Consider the following 27,761-nt stretch of genomic DNA (forward strand, 5'->3'; position numbering starts at 1 on the left):
TTATTCCCTTCGTGATGGTGCCAACTGGCACACCTTTCCATCTTATTCGCTTCGACTACCCGATTTCATACCCGTTTTTTGTGGCTGAATTTCCGGCAGTAGTGCTCGCTTTACACAAGTTGGATACGGAAATTACAGCAGCTGTTATAATAACAGATTCTCTATCTCTCAGTGAGAAACTTTCTGTTGGTGCTGAATATCAAGTAACAAATGGGTTCCGTGCAATATAGTGCCTGCGAATGTGAGAAAAGTTCGATTAGGTTTGGGTGCGTGGACACAAAGGCTTACTTTTAAATGAAATGGCCAATTGCTTAGCTAAGTCGTCAATGAGCGGGCCGATTCTACCGCACGGTCCATCATCCGCTTATGTGACCGCTGCTCGATTCCGCAGACGTGCAGTTACGGAAGTCTTTAGAGATACAGCACTAACAAACTCTACCGAATATCGCCATTTAATATATTCTCGGCGAAGAGCCTTTTGCCAAACTCGTAAACAAGAAGTTGCTATCACAGGGCTAGGCTGCCGGGCACGAAATTTAAATTTATACAAACACAGGTCTGCTCAGGCACCTTCGCCACTGTGCGCGTTCTTAGTAAACTGAAGACAATAGATCATTTCATTTTGACTTGCAGGTGGTTTAACACAATACGAAAAACCTATTTAAAACGACTGTTACGTGGTATTGTATGAATTTACCTGTGTCTGTCATTTTTTTCTTTTGATGTTTTGATTTCTCGGTTCTCCACTGCGACAGTATGCGTGGCCGTCCGAGACTATATTAATGAAACTAATCAGTTGACTAATTAATCCGCATTATTATCCTAACGTGTCTACAACATTATATAAGTGTAAATAATCAGGGTATTGCTCAAACTCAAGGAAAAGGAAACTATTTAAGTAATTATAGACATTAGATAAGGCACCACAATTCTTAGGTCATCGGTAATATCTTTATTATATAATCTTCATGATTCTACAACTGCACAATATTTTATAAAATCACTCAATTCATGGCCAATCCCCCACATTGGGCATGCACCACGGGCAATAGGTGAACAAGAACGAGAATTTAGCCAAGTGCAAAAGGAAAAAAAAAACTTAAAGCAATATAGGCAATGTCTAGCCAAAATTGCACAGGTGAATATTAACTAATTCAATTTTAGTTCTCGAATGAACGTCCCTGAAGCACTAAATACCTTGCATTTTTCATCATCTTGATTTTCAAGCACTGCCAGCTTTTTGAAAGATCACTGTTTTATTTGATAAAAAAAAGACTTTGCATGACATACGCATGAAGGCTGTCGGAATAATGGGTTGTAATGAAGCATTCATAGCCGGCCACCATTGCATACAGTACAACTGCCAAAAAGAAAACAACATGAAACTGGTAAAAATGTACCGTGCATTTTTCGTGAACCATTCTTTATATTGGGCCGGAATATCATTGGATCCAAATACAAAAAAGAAGAAAAACATTTCAAAACAATTTTATACAGTAATATAGAACAAAAACAGTAAAACAATGATTCGTCTCAGTGCCAATAACTCATTCTCTTGTACGGCAGTGTTCTACAAAATATTCCAAAAGCAAGCTTACGCTTGTTTAGCTGTCATACACAACACGTTGTGCACTGATGTTTTACATTCTCGCACCCGCGCTGATTCAGTCTTCTCCATGTGAGGCTATTTGTGGTAGTTTTCTTTCTACAATTAGTAACACTCGTATTTTCTGAAGACAGGGAGCTTTCGACCTCCGAGCATACGTGGAAACAGTGCCAATAATCGCACTTGAACAGCAATCACTCGCACCCTTTGCAGAAAATAATTTCAGATTCACAAAGAATCATAAGGTAATAACGACAAAACGTAGTCTGCTTTTCGTTTCCATGCTGACAGAACCGTCGTAGTCAACGTGAATCACAGTGTCATAGCTTCCTATTTAACAACATTTACAAGAAATTCTCTGCCTTCGTCCTTTTTAGTAATTGGAAAGGTGGTTTTCTCCCGGAATTCTTTCACGCATGCATTTTTCTCATTTTTTCTTGCACAGGCCCCCATCGTGACACTGCAGCGTCCTTTTCACGAGAGTAAGGGTGATGCCCAACGTCTTGCTGGCCTCTACTTACCTCCTTAGACCCGCCGTACAGCTCCTGTATAGGCACTCTCGTTTCGAAACGTATCAAGTGTGTCTCGCGTGCCAATCTTGGATGCATCGTTGAAAAAGTCAGTCAACCCGAACGAGCGGAGGAGCGTGAGCCTGTCTTTAACGTGCTGCTACGCACCCTTACAGCGTGGTCAATAGCGCGCACGACGCAATGTCTCCGACCGAGAATATGCTGCTGGAGGTGTCCTCTCCGGTCTTCGTCGCCAACGGAACCCTGCCGAGCGTGTCGGTGGCGACGGAGGAACCAGTAGCTTCCCCTGTCACGATCGCCACGCTGGCCTCACTGTTCGCCGCAATCGGTGTATCGGGCGTGCTGGGCAACGCGTTTGTGGTGTGCGCCGTACTGGGCGACCGAGACATGCGCAGTTCGGTGACCAACTTGTTTATTCTTAATCTGGCCCTGAGTGACCTCACCATATTGCTGGCGTGCGTGCCGGACATCGTGCTTTTCATCCGCAACCGCGGCTGGGAACTGGGCTTGGGCATGTGCAGAGCACTGCGCTTCGTCGAAGTTATGGCCCTGTACGCGTCCGTGATGACTCTGGTCAGCGTGTGCGTCGAGAGGTAAGCTCTGCTTTTAGTGCAACGTCGTGCTGCTAACTGTGGTGTTTCAGTGTGTGTAGAAATTGCCCGCTCATCGCGGTGTTTAGGGACCTCTATTCACAGCCATGAAAACTAGACTGCATAGGATGTTGAAGATTGGGCGAGCTGCTGTTGCGTTTTGAAACTTCTTGCAATGCTGTCAGAATTGAGAAGAAACACTTGGATGTTGGAGTCAGCGCTCTTTGCTCTCGCTTTTCGAACCATTCGATTGCTTTTTTTCTTTTACCAATAAAAAAATATTGAAAACCTCACTCTGCTGTGATTGGAGTGCCAGATGGTCCATTATGTTTATGACCACGCCAGGTAACCTTATGTGGCCAGAAAATAGACTCCAGCTCTGCGCCGAGACGGCCCCTACAGCCCAGGCATATAGTTTGTGACGCTCAACTCGGCGAATTAGCTGTTTACTTCGCGAGATTCGCGAGATTAGACATACACAATCCAACTCGTATGTCAAGAGTTAACCTTATGTCTTTGCGTCAGAATAGCGTAGCGCTGAAGCCGGCATTACCGATCGATGGGCTTCGCAAACATCAATTCAGCGCGCACCCATATGTGTGCTAGAGTGGGCGGATGGAGAAAAAGAAAAATGGTTGCTGGGCTCATCTTCCACGTAAAGCAATAGCATTTCGCTCTTTTGTGTTAATCATCCAGATATGCAATGTCAGCGGCTGCTTACAGCGCTTGAGTGACGTCTCAGATACCCATTCTGCTTTTATTAAATTTGTTTTAAGGAGAGGTTCGTGCCTAAGTGTTGCTCCGGCAACTTCTATTCTAATGTACAGATTAGTATGCACCCCGACATTGTCAATAGCCGTAAAACAGTGCACAGTTTACACATGATTGGTGTTCACGTGCCTGTAGTCCAAGTACTACAGTATAATATATCTGTCTATGCAACGGTAATGTTCCCGAGTCTTAAGTGTTCACACACTTATAACTTTCATGTTCTACAGAAGAGTTCGGCAAGGTTATCGCACAATAGTTACTGTGCATTCACCCGCTGATTAAGCGCAGCTGTCACAAAGAAAATGTGGATGAGCACGAAATCATGAAAAACAATTGACCAGACGTATCTGTAAATAATTAAGAATACAAACAATGATTTTTTATCAAACCAATTAGGCCGCCAGCCGCAAATGCCAGGGGCGCCCTTGACGGTGGACACCACCGACTTACCCAGAAACCTTATAGCCAGGAACGTTTTTACTGATTTCTCTAAAAACTGCACCTATGCATGTGCAGTGACACTTTTAAAAGTTTCGGTCGGCCATGAGCCCAAAAGATTTACTAATGATAGCGGCCGACCCTTCAGCTTTTCTCTCATATTACACCTCTCGCTCTTTATCTTCTTATAAGAAACATTCTAATTTTTACGATGTAGAAGAAGTTGTTCGGTGTCTTTCACGCTTTCATATCAGCATATAGCGCATTTTTTTTCTTATCCCAAACAGGACGCTTTTAGTACTCAAGAAGTATTGAAAGTGTCGCGTAAATTTGTTGATTCAATAAATATTTCGTTAACACATGCGATGGACCACCTTGTTTTGATATCGGGCATATAATAAAAACATGGCGTCTTTAATTGAAACTCATAAAAACGAATTTTTAACGTACCCAAGAAAAACTCCAAAACGGTTCTTCTGGAGGAGAAAAGAACAGAAGCTTTCTTTGCCGATGGGTAGAGTAACAGAATGAATACAGAATCAGTGGTCATTTGGCGTTGACTGCTAAGAATAATATAAACATTGTAATGAGTGCTTGCTGACAACAGGCATACTTCAAAAGCTACTTTGTGGCAATCCCTCTTCGACTTCAACCTAAGGAGAGGCCGGGAAGCTTTTCTGGCTACAACCTTAGGTTAAAGAAATCACGCATGTACAATCGCTACTTCTACATTACCCGGCAACTTCATTCAAAAGGAGACGAAGAGGTGTATAGTGGGAGAGGTGAGTTTGTTTATCGTTCGAATTAAACCCAGGCGGATTTTCGAAAATGTACGCGCCAAAAATACTTTTGGTCAGTGAGAAATCTTAAACAACAGACACATGAACAAAATAAATGTGTAAATATTATAAAACAGGTGGTGTCAGTAAAAGCGGAGAAATATGTATGGCATAACGTAAGGCAAGTAAATGGTGGCAAATTAATGAATAAAGTTTTGAGGGAAGGAAGGACATACTCTTACAAATAATTTAGTTGCGTGTTTTGAACAGGAAATAAAAATATATAAGAAAACTGAAGCGGCAGGGATGCAACCATATTGTGCAGTGAACTAGCATGCATGGATGATGGATTCTTATACCCGCGTCAGCGCACGCAAAACGCATGTACTTGAGAGCAGTCCACTTTGATCTATATGCATGATAAAGAAAATCAGGTGATCTAAACTTGAGGAGCCCTTCACTACGACGTCTTCTTAATCGTATTCTAGTTTTGTGACTTAAAACACTAAAGAATAGAATTTTTTAGCGTGCCTGTGTTGCATGTGTCTACATGAAACAAGGTAGATTGAACTTTCTGGTGTGGTCGTTGGTCACATTTGGTCCACCGTTTCGAAAATAATTAATTTTTTAATAAATTTCGAAGTCTAGTCTCTTCGTCATTTCCTCCAAAGCTTCACTGCTCGTCATTAATTGTCTACGGCTGCATGCAAAAGCCCTCTCTGCACCTAGAGAATACTTATAAAACTTGATGAGACTGCAGCATCCCGTTAATTGCCTCGCGTAGAAGTGCGGCTCCGCGAAGAAGCTTTGATCACTCTAAGCACTCTAATAACACGTTATTCCACAGAGCCTCCCTCCATTCATTTATTGTCACTCGACCATCGGAAGAATCCGAGGTGGACATACTGACAGAACGCGGTATATGAAAGGGCTTGAAAGCCTTAAAAACGTTTGTAAACGCTGCTGAAGGTTATTCATCGCAAGTTTAGTGTCAACAAAAACATCAAAGACGGCTGTAATTTGCTCAATAACTTCTTACTCACGCTTCTTTCTGACGCGACATTTCTGTTCTTTCTTGTTTGCTGACAGCGTACTGAACATGATTATCCTTGTCCTCCCATCCTCATCTCCGCCATCTCCTTTTGCACCTTTCTTTCCTTATAAGCTACTAAAAAAGGCATGAACCATGCACTAATGCTGCGATAGCAATGCATCAAGTTTTTGGAAGCGAGAGAAGAATGAATGTTGCTTAGATGGTATACATGCGGAAGAGGGCAAGGAAGAGAGTGCATTTGAGCATACGAGCAGGGACTGTATATTGTTTTTCCACTGAACGTTCAACAAAATTTCGTTCGGTCGTAAAGAAAAGTGAAACTCAGTCGTACGTACAACTACATACATAGGTAGAAGTGTAATAGCGCGGCTGACTCAACTACCTGAGGCCTCTAGGTGCTATTTTACAAGAAAATTCGTACAATGTGAATGAACGGTCTCTATAGATAATAGAAAACAGAAGTTGCTTCCAGAAAAAAAAAATTCGCAGCTTCTTTACCAGTTCAGGAATTCGTACTACAATACATGAAACAAGTACGTTACCTCTGTACAACAAAATAACAATTACGAAACACGGCACAGTGTGAGAGTTCTCACAACAAATTTTGAGTCCTAAGGTGCTTCCGTTTGCTTCTTGAGCGTGCTCGGGCCCAAAATAAATCATTGCTCTTCGCAAGGAGAGCTAAGCTTTGCGATGACACTATTTCGCATGTCGGAGCACATGCTGCACAGAAGGAGTGCATTCTGAGGTCAGAGAAGGAAAGCAAAGCAATGTTGAAACATCTGCAAATGGGATTCTATAAAAAATAAAACCGTTGTTATTCACCGATCGACTAGCACCACACCACACCATAAAAAGCATGAAGAGGAAGGACGCATAATAATGCTCTTAATTTCTCTAATGTGCTCTTAATTTCGAACTATGCCATGTGTTTTTTTATCCCATGTTTATTCTTCAGTATGCTTTCCAAAAGAATATCTTCTAATAAATATCTGAGAAGAGCTTACTTCCTCTGCATTGCATTTGTTTGTACTTAACTTGAATCAGGTGCCGACTGTTTTAAGTTGTTCGCTAGCATGTGCCCTAAGCATAGGCGATCTATACTGCCTTGTTGTCGTCGTATCACGAAGGTTCATACCCAATGCAGGGGAGTAGCCGAACAGCAGTTAAATTTTCCCAACAAGTTCTTTAGGACAAGAATACTAGATGCTATTCTTGAGTTATACGCTGATTTTCTGTTAAATCGCCCTGCTGCGGTGGTCTAGTGGCTAAGGCACTCAGCTGCTTATCCGCTGGACGCGAGATCGAATCCCGGCTGTGGCGGCTGCATTTTCGATGAAGGTGAAAATGGTGTAGGTACATGTGCTCACATTTGGGAGCACGTTAAAGAACCCCAGGTGGTCAGAATTTCCGGAGCCCACCACTACGGCGTCTCTCATAGTCATATGGGGGTTTTGGGACGTTAAACCTCACATATATGTCTATTTGATTTTTATTACGAGTTATCAGTAATGAAATATTTTGATTAGAAGACACGTTATGTGCCATTAGGTATTATATTATGTATAAGGTATTAGGTATTATTATTATGTGCCATAAGTATTATATTATTCATAAAATGCACATATAAACACACTGGACATGATGCTCTGCAGATAATGAGCACCGTTATTAGGAAACCGTAAAAGAAGGCGATGCAGGTTTTGCATGCGTCAAACATTTGTCTTCAATGCAGGCTTTTGTGTACGCATGTTGTTTTTCTAGTCATGATGTTTATTCCTTTTGGTATCTATCTATCTATCTATCTATCTATCTATCTATCTATCTATCTATCTATCTATCTATCTATCTATCTATCTATCTATCTATCTATCTATCTATCTATCTATCTATCTATCTATCTATCTATCTATCTATCTATCTATCTATCTATCTATCTATCTATCTATCTATCTATCTATCTATCTATCTATCTATCTATCTATCTATCTATCTATCCGTCTACGTTTAGGTGCTCTCATGAGCACCCCTTTAACTTGGAGTACACCAAAATTAGTACGGTAGTGTAAACAAGGTGACTTGACGAATATGACGCACTGGTCATGACATGAATGTCATAATCTCATCATGTACGTTGTCAAACGCTTTAAAAAAACAGTGGCGCATGCCCGGGTGTGGCTATGTGCCACTGGTATGTGGGTCTGTGCCACAGGTGATAGACATTTTATATTGCCCCACGCGTTTCTTATTTTTCACTCCTTTTCTATTCGGTTTTCACCGACAATGCTTGTTAGGAATGCCCAGCGCAAACTGCACCTCATTGATCTCGATGGTTCGTGATTATTGTATATTATTCTGTTATGATTGCCAGTGAGACGCGAACCCTCGAAATTATTCCAGAGCTTGAGCGACGACCAGTGATAAGTTCTATATTCGATGGCACATGTATAAATGCCAACGCGCTTCACCACTTGTCAGCTGATCGACGGCCGACGCTCTCTTCGCCGCTATCAGTGGCCGTGTTCATCGCTGTAATCTGACGTTCAGTTTACTGGCCACAAGTTTGACCAACTAAACAGTTTCATCTTTCACATATAGCCTGCTCGTTTTGTACATATCACGACCCCGTTACATTATCTACCCAAGAACGGCGAAAACACGCTTGGGTAATTTTAACTCTTGAGCGTTGATTGATTGATATTTGGGCTTTAACGTCTCAAAACCACCATATGATTATGAGAGACACCGTAGTGGAGGGCTCCGGAAATTTCGACTACCTGGGGTTCTGTAACGTGTTCCCAAATCTGAGCACATGGGCCTACAACATTTCCGCCTCCATCGGAAATGCAGCCGCCGCAGCCGGGATTCGATCCCGCGACCTGTGGATCAGCAGCCGAGTACCTTATAGCCACTAGAGCACCACGGCGGAGCATCGCTTGAGCGTTAAGAAAAAGCTGACAAACGCAGCGATGACAGGACGAATGCAGAATAAATGCCAGAGTCCCCATAGGAATCGAATCCTAGCATTCTGCATGGCAATTAAGTATTCTATATACCACAGAGCCACGCCATGTCTCGGAACTTCTTTGCAAATGAACCCTAACGTTCGTGAAACGTAGATTCTAGGTGCACAACAGACTATCAAATTTTATAAACATTCCATTCCTGCTATATGATACATCTGTCATATCGGGTTAACGTAAAAACTAGTTAGGCACCATCCGCAGAAGTTAAGTTGAGTAGCAGTATTGAGGGCTACCATCCCCGCGAGCCCCATCGCAAACAAGAGCGCTTCATGTCAGCTGCGGCTTCTTGTGTTGCAAATATCCATGATGCTGTTGGGATCATTACGTTGCTGCAAACAACTGCCAATATAAAAAATATGGGGCTGTTTGAAGTAAGTGCGTGCGTGGATTTGTACACATATCGAGGGCCACTTCATAATGTCTCACTCAATAAAAAAATTAAAAAAAACCATTCACCTTGTATTCGCATGTCATGCATAACATTGATTCCTAAGGTACGTGGGATTTGCCGATTTTTTTTTTCTTAGTTGCAAGGCACGAACCATAAACAGGAATCTTCCCCACGGCAGTCGTCATCTTCGTTCTCATAATCTTCTTTGTCATACGCGATATCGCTTGTCACCCGCTAGAGAGCTACTACGGTGAGCTACTAGCAAGCACCTGCCGAAGACGACGTTCAACAAGATGGGCGTCTTCTCAGGCATCGAGCAACAGGAACGTCTACTAAGCCATATGCGAATTTTAACGCATCAGCGTTAAAGAGCTCGTTTCGCAGAAATTCGAACGTCGTTGGTTGAGAACAAAAAGTCATAATTCTCGCGTTACCAAAAATTGGGAAATATGTAAATAAAAAAATAAAAGTTCTGTATCTGAGTTGGGATTGAACTCGGGTCTTTTGCGTTGTGAGCAGGTGTTTTACCACACAGCCAAGCCTCCTTTCTTTCATTTATTTTCGGTGAAACCTCACACGCGGGATGACGAGATAAATATATTACTATACTCAACGAACATTACAGAATAACTACTACGGCCGTCAAACATTAGTAAAACACATCACACGTACCTTAAGATTGCGCCATAGTAAGCAGGACTTCTACCCTTTCTAACCATGAAAAAACCGATTCTTTCGTTCTTACTACCTCGAGAAACGTTAGTATGCTTTCTTTAAATACTGCCTTGCGGGTTTCCTGTCAGGGGTACAGTGAAATCAACCCGTTCGAGAGCGTCATATACTGTGCAAGGAGGTCATCATAATTAAACCAAATGTAATCCATCACAATTTTCACTGTATTCTCAAGGAGAGGTGTGGCTGCATGTACATGTCATCAGGTACACATCCACGCCTCTGCCAGTGAATACAGTGAAAATAGCTTCCTCTGCTTGGAAATAGAGCGAAACTAATTTTCATGCTTTACGAACGCACGCGTCCTGTATGCATGCTTCACAGTACAGCATGAAATGTTCCAGTAATTATGCGTGGTATAGGCGTACATTGCCATCGGGCGTCAGCAGATGGTAATACCATAATGGCTTCATAGTTTAAAGCCAGTCACCTACTACAAAAGCACACACGCTATAACACCTTTCAGGCCACGTAGTAGGTGACTAGCATGTTCGAATAGATTTCGTATACTAGGAGCCGGAAATGCGCACTAGGAACAGAATATCGCTCTCGCGTTCAACTCCAAGAGGTGAAGCGTAAGGGTCTTCCATTTTTTTCGTCGACACAGGAAGAAGTCCCTGTAAACATATTTCCTTATAAAATTTTGTTTTTCAGAATTAATTTAAGTATTTATGGTTTTACGTAACTTTGTATTATCCCATACATAGCCAGGTCACTCTTAAATTTTGATTCACTCCTGTGGCAATCGGTTTCTCCCTTGTCCCTTTTCATAGTTAAAACAATTCCCTCATATTAAGCGCTAGTTTCATCGCCGATACCCAGTAGTTGGCAGGAGCCAAATAGTCAATGCACAAGCAAAGAACCAATCCACTTAGTTCTTGGCCAATTTACTACAGTGGGTATGAGTCACAGGGCAAGGAGGACGAGAAGAAAAACCACCACTGAGGTGCATGGCTTGTTGACAGCTCATCTAAAGGTACTCCTGTGTATTGAACATAGAGAACGTTCAACGGCTACGTTCCAAAGCTCGAGAAGCGCATTACCCAAGAAAGGTGCTCCATCGTGGTTTAACCGCCGTACGCCACCGGTGAGTGCACGTCGATGACCGCCAAGGTCATCGCAGATTCAACCTGCACCATGTCCACGGAGCGTGAGGAACATAGTTTTACCGCCGCGTCAGAGGAAGATAGCCATTTTATGGATGCAAAGGAAATGGAAAAAGTGTATAAACAAAGACGACAAAGCGTGCCTGTAGTTATGACTCGCGACATGGTTGACTTCCGACTCCACAGCACCCCTGAAGTCACCTCGTCGTCGTGCACATCTCTGGTTCCCCACGACTGTGGTGCCTTGAGTATTAGACATTCCCAAGACATTGTAGAGTCACCGCATCGCGCACTAATGGAGTTTCAGCCGGAAAATTTTGCCGAGGTTGAAGCGTCATCACAAGCGAAGAAACTAGACGTTCTCAAGCAGTTCTGCGGTGCAGTTGTGCCTACATCAGCCAGCGAAGGAATCAAGCAGGCCACATCTTCGGCAGCCAGAGAAATTCTGAGTGCAACAAATAAGCACCAGCTAAGCGACGAACAGTCAGCAGCTGAACTAGTGCAGAAGCAGCAGCCACACAAAGTGCACTCACCAGCTGAACGATCGCATAAGCAGGGGCCAAAGTCAAAGAAGTCACCAGCTGAACTATTGCGTAGGCAAAAGCCAACCAAAGAGCAGTCACCAGCTGAATTATTGCATAAGCAACAACTAATGGAAGAGCAGTCACAAGGTGAACTTGTGCATAAGCAGCGGCTAAATGTCAACCAATCATTAGCTCAAATCTTGCATAAGCACCAACAGCTAACCGATGAGGAGACGCCTGGTGAACTGTTTAAACAGCGCCAAACCGAAGAGCCGGCACCAGCTGGACTACTTCATGAGCAATGTTCAAATGTAGAGAACTTGTCAGCTGAACTGCTTCTTAGACAAAAGTTCGAGCAGTGGCCAGCAGAACGACTTAAAGGCAAGGACTTATTCGGCCTCAAGGAAACTGCGTCTGCGACAAAAGAAAGCACACTGTTGGAGGCCGAACCGCCTACTCCAGATGAGTCAGCAATAGAGCCAGAAAAGCCGGAAGCGTTTTTGCGAGAGCCGCAACCCCGTAGTCTGTTGAGTGGCCCCAACGTCAAGTTAGCCAACATTTCAATGCCCACTTTGCGGACTCAACCAACGACATCGGCTCAAGGAAGACCGTTCGCGAGAACGTATGCTACCTCCACCATGAATCTGCTAAGTGCACGTAGGCCGACGCCACCGTTTGCTGCTCAAGCCTCTGGCTGGTCCACAAGCAGAGTAAAACTGTCGAAAAAGGATATGAATTTACAAGACATGTCTGCATTACATGACACGCACCGAAAAAACTTGCCGGAGATGCAGCAACGCGAAAGTCGGGAAGAACTGCACAGTCGTCGTCACCTAGAGGAACGGGGCGCGATGGCCAAAGAAAGGAAAGCTCGATCGGTGATCAGTTTCAATGTGAAAAGACCTCACTCGAAGCTAAGCACATCGTCCAGGAAGTCAGGCTCGTACTACTCTACCCGAAGCACTGGCGAAAGCTTGAGCACCACAGCTCCACCTACAGTAGACGGAACACAAGTAGTCGTTCGGGCGAGTGAGCGTTCCGCTCACAGAAACGTGGAGCAACAGCAGAAAGCTGGCCGGGAGAAATTTCTTTACTCTGGGGCCTTGTGTCTGGTCTTCGTCCTCGCACTCGTGCTGTGTTTTCTGTTCTGGCCCAGAGAGAATTCCCCTGCAGTACTGAAGAACAAAATCGATGCCAGATATGGTGCAACCTGTTCTTCGGCCGTTTGCCTTCGACGTTCCTCGTACTTGAACAATATTCTCTCCTGGGACGACGTTCATCCTTGCGAACACTTCGATACATTCGTGTGCGGTCAGTGGCGAAGTCGGTTCTCCTCGTCTAGCTACCATTCAACTTCAACGGACGACGATTACGTCGAAATTCTCGAAGAGAATGTTCACGCCTTCCTCCAGAACGGTTATAAAAGTCCTAAAGTTGCGCAGCCGCTCAAGTTTCTCCATGATGAGTGCATGAACCTAAGGCGCATCGACTACGAGGGCATGGAAGCGCTCATGGACTTGATGGCACAAGTTTCCCTCAAAGGGTTTCCTCTACAAACTATTCCTACAGGGAACAACATTTCCGTTTGGAAGACGGCTGCTAAGCTTTTGCGCAAGACGGGCACCGCAGCGCTGCTCACCATGAGCGTTGCGTCGCACCCGGAGGTGAACAACATGGAAGTTGTGGCGTTAGGAGTGCCTGAAGGTTTGACATCCTCTGGCCGCGTTGAATTCAGCGAAGTCATTCGCCTTTACACGGAGGCGTTGTTTTCAGCAAGTAAAATCGTGAAAAGGGAGTACGTGCCCCCAGGAGACATTCTCGCCATAGCCAGATTTGCCAGTAACATCGATCAGCTCGTCCGAGAGACACCGATAGGATCCAAAGCACAAATTGAGCGGCTCGAAGCACATGCCGAACTTGAAGAGTTCGTTAGCGCTGCTCTTCAGGGTTTTCAAGGACTTGTTGCCGGTGGCGTTATGACCGACGTGTTAATATGGTCCCCTGAGGCCACGCGCTCTATCTTGGACGTCGTCACGCGTACCGAGCGCCACATCGTGATGAATTACCTCGGCCTTCGGCTAATGATTCAGGCGTCGCCTTTCACACCATATTCAAAGCTGCTCGACTTGCTGAGCGTATTCATCTATGGCAAGACTGGAACGGTACCATCTCGATGGCGACTTTGTGTGCATGTGGTGGAGAGAGCGTTACGTCCGCTCACTTTCGCTGCTGCGTTCGCTAACCCAAGGCTTGGCAAGGCCACTACCAACTTGACTACCATGGTCGACACAGTCTTTTCCGAATTGCGGCACGAAATTGACGAGTTACCTTACATAGCGGTCTCATCAAAGCGTCAAATTCGTGAAATTCTTTCGATGAGTGACGTCAAGGTGCTCGGACCTAGCTGGATCATGAGCGTCAGGCCAGTCACCGAATATGTCAAACACCTGCCTGACGTCACCAAATCACGTTGGGGACTCGACACATTCGTCGCCTACCACGAATACACCTTCTTCCAGGTCTTAATTCGCGGCTCTCGGGCGCGTTGGAGTCACTCCGTATTCAGCACCGACTGTTGGCACGAAATGCATCCGAGAAGCGTGTACGTTCCGTTGCTCGCTTTCAATCTGTCCCAGGCATTAGACGAAGGCAGTGTCGATGCTTTGCAGTTGTCGCGGCTCGGTCCTCGACTGAGCCGCTGCCTCTTCGATATGCTTATCAAAGAAGCCGGCTCACCGAACAGCCCCGAGAGTTGGCTCAGGGGCGACACGTGGACGAAGCTCCTCGCCGCAGAAGCCTGTCTCGAAGGTCGGCGAGACTACACGCGCCTATCCAGGTTCCGAGACGTCCTTGCTGTACGCGTCACCTTCAGGGCCTTCTTGAAGACCATTGGTGGCAAAAATTACGACTACGCGGTAGTGCTTCCCAGTGGACGGGCCATGTCCGGTGAGCAGATCTTCTTCGCCTACCTTATGCTTCAGTACTGCGAGAGGAACGATGGCTTCAACCAAACAGGAAGAGGCCTTTCCAGCACAGACTGGGGCGCTGCACTTCGTAACAGCGTCGAATTCCATAGAGCGTACAACTGTACGCAACTTTCGGTGGGGAAGAAGTCCGTACATTGCGAAACTTGAAAAATAAAAAATAGCTCCAATTTCTGGTTAACCTCCCTGCCATTCTTTCCTTTTAATCTCTCTCTCTCTCTTTCTTAATCACTCACTACTTTCAGCGTTTTTTTCAACGCAAATTAGCTACATATTTTTTAGAAGGTTGCCTAATTAAGATCTAATAGGAAAGGCCAAAATAGCAAACGAGTAGTAAACATTTTATATACACGAGTATGCAGTGCAGCTCATTTTGCGCCCAGCCGCGAATGAGCTTAGCTGGCACATTGATTTATAGAAGTCGGTTCTCGCAAATCCTAGCGTAAATTGTACGCGCTAAATACAACATAATCTACTTCGCGTATTCCGAACTGGAAGCAACCGTATAAATCAAGTCTCTTGTACGCTCGTTGAAATGCGCCGGAATTTTGCCCCGCACCTGATGCGACATAGCAGTGTCTTCTCATAGCGGTGCATTGAGTTAGTGAAAGCCTTTCGGCCCCAGACGCATCACTATTTTGTCTTCACATTAAAGTATTTATGCGAGGAATTTCAATACGAGAAATGTCGTCTTATTTATGATAATAGAGTCAAGATCGTTGGAACGCTTTAGGACGTCATTACAACTCTGCTTACTTAGTCTTGAATGATGAATCTCAGCCTATTTACCCACAACGACTTAAAGAAGAAAAAACACCATCTTTAAGGTTTAGGAAACAGCTTAGACATCGGTGAGTACTTAACCTGTGCGCCAAACAGTGTGCTCTGTGAAGACGTGCGCACCCACTGCTTACCATCACAGGCAAGCCAGCCAGTTTATTGGCGGAATAGTGAGCGTAAGAACGGTGTTAAAACACAAGCACGTAATGGTGTCTTAGCCCTTTAGCCTTTGCAGCTCTTCCAGTTGTACTTAAGCTTGGTTAACCTCCCTGCCTTTCTTCTCCATTTATCTCTCTCTCTCCAGTTGTACTTCATCAGCCGCTTAAAATTGTTCCAAAGAGCAAAAAAAAAACATTCTCGTGTCATACGTGTACTCTTTATGCAATGAAATATCTGTATTATTCGACCAAACTGAGGAATTATTTATGTGCTGACAAATGAAATCTATCTACGGCAGCCAAAGCGCAAAGGCAGTGAATACAACAATAAGCACTGTCAAAAAATTCAGGGTGCTCTGCTTTTTTACGTGTTTCTTTTTGTATTTTTTGTTTTGTTTTTACTGTCACTCTAGCTGATCAGAGACATAGAGCTAAGTTAGAGCTAACTGTAATTACCTAATTTACGTCATACAAACGTTGAAAAGACGAGAGAAGCGTGATAATTAAATTAGCGACGAAATACTGAAGGTGCATATTGAAGGAGGTATATTACGACTGAGCATATGCCAAATTTAAGTAAGCACTTTTCACAAAGCGCAGAATACTGCAACACGCAAGTATAAAAGTAATTGCACTGTCGTAATAGCGGAGAATGTTCAACTAAAAATTGGCAATCACGACAAAGCATATATCATTGAGGTTAGTTTTGAATTGATATACGTGCAAGATGAAACACTGTCCTTGCGCGCCGACCAGAAACAGTGAGATTGCTTTCAAATATTAAGAATAAGCAAAGAAAACTGTGCAAGAATTGTCCTTTACACTTGGACTCGTATTGACAAAACACACTTTCACTACCAATACTCGCAAGTAAACTTTTCAGCCAATCCTGATGACTGACGTATTGATATGGTAGACAGATTGCCAGTGAGGGATAACAAGTGCGAAAGAAAGTTTCATGAATTCGGCCCCTGTTTGCTTTCTGCGCTAACAAGCTAAGATGGAGAATGTTTAACGTTCATTCCGAGCAAGAACTGCGACAAGATACAGGGAAAGTTATGTTGGTCACTGCTTGAAATGTTAGACGAAGGTGCTTATAGATTCGACATTGGAATTTATGTCTGAACTTATGATGGCAAATTAGCGCAGCCTTCGCTTTTTAATCAGCATTATGCCTATATCACTCACTTGTGACGCACATGTTAGTAACCATCCATACTTTGTCTGATAATGGTTAGTGCCATTATAAGCTAAGAACCAGTTGAAAAGATTGAAATTCAGAAAAGATGTCTTATTTTGGCATTGCCTGTTTCGTTTAATGTTGAGCGCGGTATCACGTGATATCTGAAATCCAGCTAGTTCTCAAAAGGTCCAACCATCCACAGCCTCGACATGACGTTGTGGTCTTCTAGACGGGCCTATAAGTTTGACAATGTTAGATATATGCTATAAAAATGGTCTAATACGTATCTTGCGGAAAACAATAGATCACAAACAACTCGCATGTAGCTTTACCAGGCCCTAATGAAATTCTTGCATCAGTGCATGCGGTAAGTTGTTTTATATTTAAATTCCTAAATCTTGTACTCAGGCAAAGTAGTTCATGGCACCACAAGCACACATGCAAATTGGCTTCATGTATAAATTCGAACAATGAATCCTTCAATGGTTAAACGGGCCATGAATCGAGTGGTCAAAGTCCAATGTTCGGTCAGACCTGAAGCCGGTGGTGGACACAGGTGGCACAGATAGCTTAACTGTGAACTTGCACAGAGGTGGCGAAGATAGGTTAACTGTGAGCTTGCACAAAGGCTGGGAAAAAGGCTAAACTGGAGGCCTTGTAAGGAATAGGGTTCGACGGGTCTCGTTACGGTAGCTAGCTCCCCCTTTCTGTCCTCATTCCAGCGAGGAGGACGTACTCTCACAAGAAGGAGCGTAGGTTTATTTGCGCGGTGGAGGAATGAGTGAACGAACGTTTTTGTACACAAGTCTTCGGTTTTTATGGCCTCTCGTCTCCCAACACTGAGGCCTTCAGAAGGCGTTTACAAAGCTTCCACGAATCAGGTGTCGATGTCTCAGCGTTACAAGAAAGGGAGAGAAAATTGGGCCGCTTGATTGATTCCTTAGAGCCGAGAATGACCGAGATGTCCAATGGGGATGCACCACCAGTGCACCACAGATTGAAGATGTACCGGCCCACGTCTCGGAGACTCAATTCTGTAACGCAAGGCGAGGAGATATAGTCCAAACGAGGGGCGGGGAAAGGTTGGCGCTCTCGGAGCGGATGGTGACCGCTATCACAAACACCTGCAGGTTGCAACGCTGTGTTCAGGTGCTGGATCGATAAGAGCGTCTCCAGCTGTGTCATCTCATGCGGTCAGACATCGCGAAAGAAAGGGATGTTCACGATACCTCCGGGGGGGGGGGGGTTCCGTACCTCGACCAATGCTTGGCCCACTCGACCACGTGTGGGCAAGCACCACTCTAGGAAAACATGCTGGCTCCATGCCTCCAACCAAGTACTGATACCGGGGAGGCAGTGTGCTGGCCGACAAATTCATTCACAATGGCGTCTGCCACGATGAACCAAACTTCACAGCATTTGCAAGTCTAGAGCTAGCTATGCATTTATTTCCTCTGTTCTATTGGCGGGTCACATCTCCCTCAATGTGTATATTGTTGTACAGTGCAACCATGTTTACATTGACGGCCACCACTTCATTGTACTCATAACATATAGACTATTAACAATATCTCATCTGATGGAACTCTGCCTGCTTTAAGTTGTCGGGTATTAAATACTGTTGTAGACTGCCTTGTACTAAATCCTTCTGGCGCTTTGATAAGCTGCATATCGAAGAGAACGTTTTTTTTACTACCACTTCTCCGTCACAATCGATGGAGGAACTTTAGTCATCATTCAGTAAGCGCATATACACTGCGTGACTGAATAAAGATATGGCAGCCCTAAATAACAAGAAGTAATAATTTAAAAAAGCATTTGTTAACAATGCGCCCGTTGAAATAAACGTGCGCCGTATCACAAGAACGACTAAAGATAAACATTTTCGTAAGATAACATTCCGGCCAATTACGATGTGGGACACGTCGTTAGTGAACCCGGCTGAACAGTTAGATTGCATTTACGCAATAAAAATGGGTAGTCTCGGTCCCATAACAGTAACAGCGGGAGCATTCACTAACAATTTAGGAATAAACGATATTATAGAAAGTAATAAATTACCAAAATTTTTTTATTAATTATTGTCTTGCTCACAGAAAGAGCCCGAAAAACTAGGGTTAAATATTACACGATTGCTTCGCAATACGCAGTACGTACAAACACGAATATTTCGCTACCAAGACGAGTCTTAATCATCTCAGCAATCTCTCAACGCTTCTGCTTGCTGCTCGAATATCCAAAGGCCTGGCGCTGTTCTTAGAGAGCGCCTCTGTTTCCACACAAGCGCCGGCAAACGTACTTGCGCTTCGTGTCTTCAAGGCGCGCCCCCAAGCGTGTCATGCAGCGCCAAAGGATCCGCTTCGGCAAAAGGCGTTCATCTCTTTCCGCTGAAAGAGACCAAGGTCAGCGGAAGCACGCCTGTCATCGCGTCTCAACTTATAGCCGCTCTAGTTTCCCAACAGTACATATCTCTCTGTATATATACACGTCTGGTGCACTCTGCAAACACTCATTTCGGTGACAGTCGACATCACACGCTTCACCGAGCACCTCCGCCGAGATTTTCGATTTCACCCACCGACACGATAAGTGTTTGCTGCTCGTTTCCAAAGGGCAGGGCGATAGAAGCCGCGCCGCGTTTGCTGGAGGTTCGTCCTCGCAAAGGCGCGAGTGGACATTGCGGAAACACTGGTTAGACAAACGAAGAAGACGCTGACAAAAGACAAAAGAATAGATGCGACCGAATCAGGAGGAAATGGAGTTGGCCGTGAACGTTTCTCGAATTGAAATTTCGTTTCGGACGTCAGACGCGTGGGTTGCAATCATAGTAAAAAAGGGATGACTCAATGTGAGCGACAAACAAGTCCAGATGATTCAATAAGGTTAGGCGTAGCTATAGAAGGACGTAGTTCTGTAGAAAATTGAAGAGAGTAATGTCGGAATGTTGAAGCGGGGGCCTTTTCTTGTAGCAACTTTCACTGGTTTCGTGTGACTGCTGTTGCTAGCGGTTACCGGGTTGGTGCTTTTATCAATAGTTGTGTTCACGGTTTTCACATGAAGTCTTTAGGGACGTACATCAGACATTATCGGACGTGAAATGACACGTAAGTAAGGCTGTATGTTCGTCTTCCTTGACCCCCCTTAAACGTGTTGTGCTTCTTTCGTAGTGATGAACGCAATTGAACATCCCGTGCACGAGCTATTCGCATACCCCGCAGTCGAACACAATATTTGCACCCCTAGATTCTGATAGGTGACTTCTGACTGAATGCCAGTGTTGCTAGGTTGAGTTTTTTTTACTACCTATGGCAGAGAGAATCCTGTAAAAAAAGGAAAGAAAAAAGTAAATCTGATCCAGCACGGACTGCTTCATTGGATTACAAATACCTTTTATCCCCTGGCGCAGTCATCTGGCTAGTTCAAGGATGATGGAAGTTGCCATCACAAAATTTTAATGGTGCTTTACATCCCCCAATTTTTATGTTTATAGATCAGGTTTACTGAATTCGCCTTTGTGTTTTTTCTGTAATCAGGACAAAAGAATTGACTGGTCATTTTCTTATAGCTTGTCGTCGATTTGAATTATTGAGTAGGAGCATACTAGCACCACCTCTGCAAAAACTGGACCTGGTTTTTCCTTCGCTTTGCTTTCCTCGATACATGACACGTACCCACTTTGGGGGATTGGCCAAGAATGCAACGTAGAGACTGTTAAATGTTATTTTAGGTATCCCACACCTGAGGCACCGAAGCTTAAAACATTTTCCTCCGATAAGGTCGAGCCTATTTTTGTAAAAGGAGTAATTAGATGTCGAGTTATGATACGAGAATATCTTGCACATGACAAAAAGTATTGTGCGATATTTTCCAGTATTTCGCAGAATTGGCAGAAGGGTGATATCGTCGGACCAGCCCTGTACCACTGAAAGTTTAATAGGGGGCACATGACAGTGAAATCTGCTGATGACCTCTGATTGTCGAGAATGGCTCCACTGCGATTTCCGTGGATATTTTAGGTGATTATATCCCGCACACGTGGTTATTGTTTCCATCCTATCTGTGTGGATAGCTGATCTTCTAAACCTGATTGCGGTGAAGTATTCTACCACCGGTAGAACCTGAATTATTCGGAGATCTAGTGATGAGCGATCTAAGACGTCGGCCATTTCTTTTAAATGTTAACCCACAGTGACGTGGTACCCATACTAATTTCAGGTACTTCAGCTGAGATATAACTAAAGATCGTAACATCCTGATGGCACGAGAGGTATGAGAAGTTGTAAGAGCTGTGCATACCGAGAGTGAATCAGTAATTATTATTGCTCTGTTTTCATTCCTCGGATGTTTTCGCAGTACCACGATGACTGCCATTAGCTCCGCCTCAAAAACAGGAGTGAAATCGGCAAGCCTCACGGCGAATGACAAGCCAAGTGATTGGGAGACTGTTCCTACGCCTGCCCTTTCCTCATTGACGGAAGCATCTGTGGATATTATGTTACGTGTCTGTGTACGCTGCAGGAAATCTGCTAGGCTGTTCTCTAATAATTCGCGGGATTGAAATTTAGATTGCAGAGGAAAGATCTCATCATATTCTATGATAAGAATATGGTTTGACATATCAGATGCAATTACGTCACTAATGTTGACATTTATACTTGTCAGTTTCTTTTGTACATAGATTATCTGCGGTATATGAAAACGAGGCCAATGAGCGAGGAAGAACGAACCTGGGTCACTGATGAAAACGTGTTGAGCTTTTCTCACTGGTAAACTGTAAAATTTCAGAAATGTCTGTACTGTTAACAAGCGGAATCGACAGAGCAATGTAGGCAGACACGCTTCCTGATGAATAGAATTAATTGCTGTAAACCAAGGGAGCCCCAGACACAAGCGCAGATCTTCCGGTTCCAATAGAACCAGCGGCTTAGTTTTGTACGTAGGTCCTCCTGAAAACAAGACACATCCGAAATGTAATATTGGGCGCATATACATTTCTATACCATTAACATGGTGTCTCTACGTTGACCAAATTTGTGATTACTCATTCTACGCAGCAACCCTAAAGCCCATTGAGCCTTAGCCTGGAACAATTAGAACGTCTTCTCCTTTCGTTTGGGCCCCGCCGCGGTGGTCTAGTGGCTAAGGTACTCGGCTGCTGACCCGCAGGGCGCGGGTTCAAATCCCGGCTGCGGCGGCTGCATTTCCAATCGAGGCGGAAATGTTGTAGGCCCGTGTGCTCAGATTTGGGTGCACGTTAAAGAACCCCTGGTGGTCTAAATTTCCGGAGCCCTCCACTACGGCGTCTCTCATAATCATATAGTGGTTGGTTTTGGGACGTTAAACCCCTCATATCAGTCATCAATCCTTTCGTTTGGGGCAACTTCTGCGGGGTACAGCCACAGAGATGTTTGCTTTGCCGTGCAGGACTGTTTCACTACGTCTAAACGAATCTCCGGCAAAGTTTGGCATGGATAATGTTTCTCATTACTAGAAATTGACACTTTAAATCAGCAACTAATTACAATGAATAAATTGTGGACGTAAGAATAACGTAATGCTGTTATTATGAGAAGAATTCAACTTTTACTCTGCCAATCTCCTCTTGTGTGTGTGTGCCATGTGCGGAGGACAAAATAAAGAAGAACTCGCTTTATCATTAACACTGTTCAGATTATCTATTAAAATTTAAACTGCAAGCTCTTGGCCTTTCCCCCAGAGGGGTATGTGTCATATTCTGTAAGGCTCGAGCAAAACCAAACAAGGAGCAGGCGTTAACAGCAGACACCGTTGAATTCTGCAGTTTAACGTCTTTGCGATGTGCGCTGGTATTGTCTTAACATTTCACAGTTCTGTCCTTGGATATATGGGCGAAGAAGACGTTGTAATCTAGGATCACAGAACGGTGCACTGATTATCGTCCATGTCGAGGTCTGCGGAGCTGCACAGCGATTATCGTTCCAGCTGCCATAGCATCTTCTATTGCAGTTATCCCAATTAGGTACGTCGTGAAAGAAGTGGGACAACATTTTGGTATTTATTTAATGCGGTGTGACCGATATAAGGAAGTGGGATGAACGATGGCGTGAAAGAGTGTACGACAATAGCGAACCTAAGTTTGAGTTCTAAAACATTGTCTTAATAAAATAACAATAGTTCTTGAATGTAATAGAGGATATAAAAGACAAAAGCTGCCGGGCCACGGATACGCATAAAATAAAGCTTGCGTTAGCAGCGCGACAACGGAAGGAAGACGCTCCTCCACAGATCCATCCATCGGCCAATATTCCAAAGCGTATGGAGGCCCGTGTATCTTGTGCGTGCTATAGTTTCAAGAATATGCGGTTGGACGTTGATTGATCGTTCGCAGCTGCGACACTTCGATTTAAAGGACGGGATGTACGCATCTTTTATGACCGCGTGTGTACAGTAAAGAAATGGAAGAGTGAGAAAAGGCCAAAGGACACTTCTTTGTTTACTGTTGGGTTCGAGGAGTGACAGCGTTTTTAGCCATGGTGGAAACCTTTTCCACCCACTCATAGTGTCAAGATTTCCTTTAGCGAACGAGCTAGAAAGTATAAATCCATGCTTATCATCTGTGGAGATTCACTCGCTGTAAGCGAACGAATGCGTCATTACACTGAGAACTGACTTGAATTGATGTGCAGGTGAGCTTGCATGTAAGAGGCAGCTAGGAAATGCTCAGACAATCAAATTTCCAGCCAACTGTGCATTTCATGGAACGCGTGGTCAAAGACCAGAAGAAGGTGACAACCGGCCCACTGGGCCCGCCTGATGCACTTGCTTCGGTATATACAGAGCGCTTCAATATTGATCTTCTTTTTTGACAATTTGCACGACGTGGTTTGTCTTGTACTGTGAAGGATTGCTTAGAGGGTGTTCTCTTTTTGTTATTTCAGTAGCATTGCGGAGAATTGTTGTTAACGGAGAGTGTCAGTTACCTCCTTCCTAAACGAATTGTTCTTCGATAAGGACTGTTGGGTTTTGCATCTCAAGATCCACGGTATAGTTATGACAAAAGCGGCAGTGAAGGGCTCCGCGTATTTAAACCGTCATAAATTATAGGGGCGAAAAAGAAATTTTATTGTTCACCACGTTACACACAAATTCGGTTCCACAAACACATACAAATTCGGTTCCGCATACACATACAAATTCAGTTTCACAGCTCCATAAAGCGGCACCCGTTCATCCCTCGTAGTAGTAGGGGTAGTCGTGTGTGTAATCAGTCTTAGATTTTGACCTCAAAGGTGGTGCAGGTGGGAGATTTTTTCTGTGCGTTGTTAAACAAAAACAAATATTGCAGCGTGCGCGTTGACTTACAGCCGAATTCTAATGTCTCTCATCACCCCTTAGCAGCCATTGGCATGTACATTGAGCACTATCTGACAAAAAGGGTTGCTACGTTATGCTCACTGGGCGTAACCTCCTTGGTTTTAGACAGGTTTAGTGAGCGTTGGGCCGCAGTGCCATGAATACAGTGAACTAGTATATACCATGAATTCGAGGCGGTTAAAGGTGGGAAGAAGACACGAAGCGCAAGCCGTAAGAAAGTTTGCGTGTGCCTCCTCTCATTCAGTCCTTGGAGGGTCCGCTGGATGACGGTGCTTGTATATGAGGAATATATGATGAAAAGATGCGAGATGGTTGGAGCGTTGAATAGGTGGACGAACGGACACACAGACAGATGCATAGACGGACGCACGGATGGCTGCATGGACGGATGGACGCATGGACGGACGCAGGAGCAGATGCATGGACGAAGGCAGGGACGGACGCACAGATGGACGTGCGGACGCACGAACAGACGCACGCACGGACGGGCGGATGGACGCACGGGCGGATGGATGCACGGGCGGCCACACAGACTCATGCATAGACCGACGGAAGCAAGAATGAATGGACGGACGGATGCTTCGCCCCACTCTCCATCATTCACTCCGTGAATATGCTGCCATTTTTTATTTTTAAACGTGCACGTAAATGTAATCACATGGGACTCTAGAATTTTGCCTACAAATACAAATTTGGCCACAAATTTTGGCTGATAGTTCTTTTTTTTTGGAATCCAATTCTGTGGGTGATAGCTATGCTATCTTTTTACATTTCAATACGCACCCGGCAATACAGTTTACGAGATATAATGGTAGCGTCTGAACGCACAGCCTAGCGACTATAGGCGCCGCAAAACCATGTCTTCCAATGCTTAGCCTATAGCGAGTAGACACAGCAAAACCGGACTTGCCCATGCATATTATTTTCTTTCTTTGATGTGAGCAGAGGTGTCACTGCTGAATATGTAAGCGCCCACGAAGCCTTCTTTGAAAACGTGCCAAAAAGGGCATTGACACTTCAGCGTCTCAACGTGTTCAGCGAGAATTTCATTTTCTTGGTATCCCTGGCGGTCGTTACCAACAATGCTGAGGCGGCCCAAAAAGCTGCGTCACGCCCTCTGGTCCACTGTCGGGTGCCTATTAGAAATGAGCGAACAAGATGCGCTGTACTGTTCTTAATAGCGAAAAGGTAACAATGGGTAAAAGACAAACAAAGACAAAAGGATAGATGACACCTAGTATCTGTTGTCGTATGGAAGGAATAAGGCGCAAACGAGACGAACACAACATGAACGAACGCAGTTAGGCGTTTATCCGCGTCTCTTCTTGCGTTCCTTTATTTGCGCCTTACAACTTCCGTAAAACATGCGCCAACTATCCCAAGAAAAAGTTCTACTTGAATATCTGTCGTCAATTTGTCTAACTGTCTTGATTTTCCCGTTAATAAAGATCAAGCTATACAAAATACTGTTTTGTAAATGGCTTCCAGTTTTATGAAAGTGTTGCGTAGATCGTAGAGAATTCTTCATGGCACTATTTCTTTTCGATTATCTGTGGTCACTGTTACACGGCGATACAAGCACTGAGCAGCTAATGCTGTCGTGGCGTGTGCAGGTACGTTGCCATTGTGCACCCGATGCGGGCTCATCTGCTCTGCTGTCGCAAGCGAGTTCGACTGGTCATCGGCGCGCTGTGGCCTCTGTCGGCGTTGTTGGCGGCGCCCAACCTCGTCTACCACGAGATACAGTGCGCCAGACCAGGCTTCGCACCATGCGTCATGCGGTTCCCATCGTTCGAAGCGTTCGTGTTGTTCAAGTACGCTGAGTTCGTGCTCTTCTACCTCCTGCCACTCGTCATACAGGTAACTATGGCTTCGCAATAGGTTTAATGTGTGTACGTTCACCGGGCCTGAAGCCTGGAATCTTCTTGAGTGGGAAGAAGGGGCACTTGTTGAAGGCCTGGGAAAACATACTTTCATTATTTATTTTGGCCAAAATAACCTGCTCAACCGAATATAAGAGAGGGGGGGGCTAACTGTAACGATATTCGTAGGCGCGAAACTAGGAACGAAGAGAAAAAAAATATGGACATGCCCTAGGGCAACCCCCCTGGCTATGGGCCTGACATGTACGTACACCTGAGAACAATAATATACGGGCCAATGCCGTCCGCATACTTTTGCCGTCTGCGCCATCTAGTGGTGAGCCGTCTGGTGTTGTGAGCATTTGTCTCATGCATTCCGTAACAGCAACGTTTTTCACAGCGACTCCGCCAGAGAAATGCTCTCGACAGCAGACGTCTTGCCGCAAGACAGCACAGACGGCTGTTCTGGCACACGCTGCTATGATTCATATACAAGCAGTGATATTAGGACGAGTTTGTACTCGAAGATAGTGGTAATAAGAGTGCGTAAGCAGACAATAAACGAGAGACAGAGTTACACAAACGTTGTGTCACCCTGTCTCTCGTTTCTGGTCTGCTTACGCACTGTTATTACGAGTACGGTCCATATACTTTTGCTCTCGAATGGACAGTCCTTGTCAAAAGTTCCCAGGTCAGGCTTAGAAACACATGAGATAGTGGCCTGAGAACTTTTGACCCCCCAGCCCCCACTCCCCAGGTGAATACATGTTTCTGTATAATAGTGTATTTTACATTGATATTGAGGGTTCCACAGAACTGAGTAAAAATCAGCGGGAAGCACGAAGCACATGTACACAGAGAGTGACGGGAGAAGCTGGCACTCCCAATTGATCATGAGGATCAAAAGCATGCTTGAAAGGCAAACTTTTGTTCTCCAGCAATCGCCTTGCACTCTTGCGAAGCAGCCATGCGTCATATTTTACGAAATCTCAATGAGTTATCATGACATCCAGAAAGTTCTCCTGCTTACCAGACATGTGGACCGACATGTCACTGATGCAGTTGTTTCCTTCTTTCTTGACGTACAATGCGTCCGAAGTTTCCCTCTGGGTGTTCGTCTTTTTTTCCACCTAAAATTACAATGAACTACATTAAAAAGAGGAAAAAAAGTGCCGCCATTTTACGAAGGGAATGATGATGCGTGGGCGAAACTCCGGAGGTAAACCTGGTAAACCATAAATCCATCGTACATTTTGCCCACTCGATTTTATTACAATGCTCCCCCTAGCGTACGTCGCCGCACTAAATTGAACGATTGCCTTCCACCAATGACAAGCGCCATATGTGGCGTCATTCCTACTTTATAACATCTCGCCTTTCATTATCAACTACAAGTACCGCCATCTAGTTTATAACATCTTGTATCTTTTCATCATGAGCTACAAGTACCGGTACTGTGATTTAATGAACACTGCAAGAACTAAACGAGAGGTGGCTACGTACAGTAGAGTTACTGTATATGCTACCTATATGCTAGGTAGCATATAGAGTAACTCTAACATACAGGGGATGGCACCACAATCTAGTGAACACTGCAAGAACTAAACGAGAGGTGGCTACATATAGGGGATGCACAGCCCACGCCTTAAAGAGCTTCGCCCCTAAAAAAACTTGTTAATGACACGTTGATACTTCTGTCTGGTTTGGAGACCAGCTTGCTAGACGCCGTAATAGCTTTTTAATATTTCTTTAATATTATGCATGTCTGCTTCACGCATGCACAACGTGGTGGCTGGCGGGTATAGGTTTTGCTTTCAACTATACGCTCTTCGTTTTCGTTTCTTTCTTTAAACACATTTACATTACAAGTACTACTCGTAACATTCACTATACT

At 44.5% G+C, this 27,761-nt stretch overlaps 1 protein-coding gene across 1 annotated transcript in view; it reads left to right on the top strand.

Annotated features, from left to right (window-relative positions):
- Positions 1-2,202: 2,202 nt before the first annotated feature.
- LOC119165648 (neuropeptide receptor 15) overlaps positions 2,203-27,761 on the top strand; it is a 38,689-nt gene continuing 13,130 nt past the window's right edge. Inside the window, exons 1-2 of the mRNA XM_037417756.2 lie at positions 2,203-2,729; positions 25,619-25,865. Of these exons, the coding sequence (XP_037273653.2) occupies positions 2,317-2,729; positions 25,619-25,865 (660 nt within the window). The 5' untranslated portion in view covers positions 2,203-2,316. The remainder of the gene's footprint in view (positions 2,730-25,618; positions 25,866-27,761) is intronic.

Source organism: Rhipicephalus microplus, chromosome 1 (genome assembly GCF_043290135.1).
Source record: "Rhipicephalus microplus isolate Deutch F79 chromosome 1, USDA_Rmic, whole genome shotgun sequence".
Lineage (NCBI taxonomy): Eukaryota > Metazoa > Arthropoda > Arachnida > Ixodida > Ixodidae > Rhipicephalus > Rhipicephalus microplus.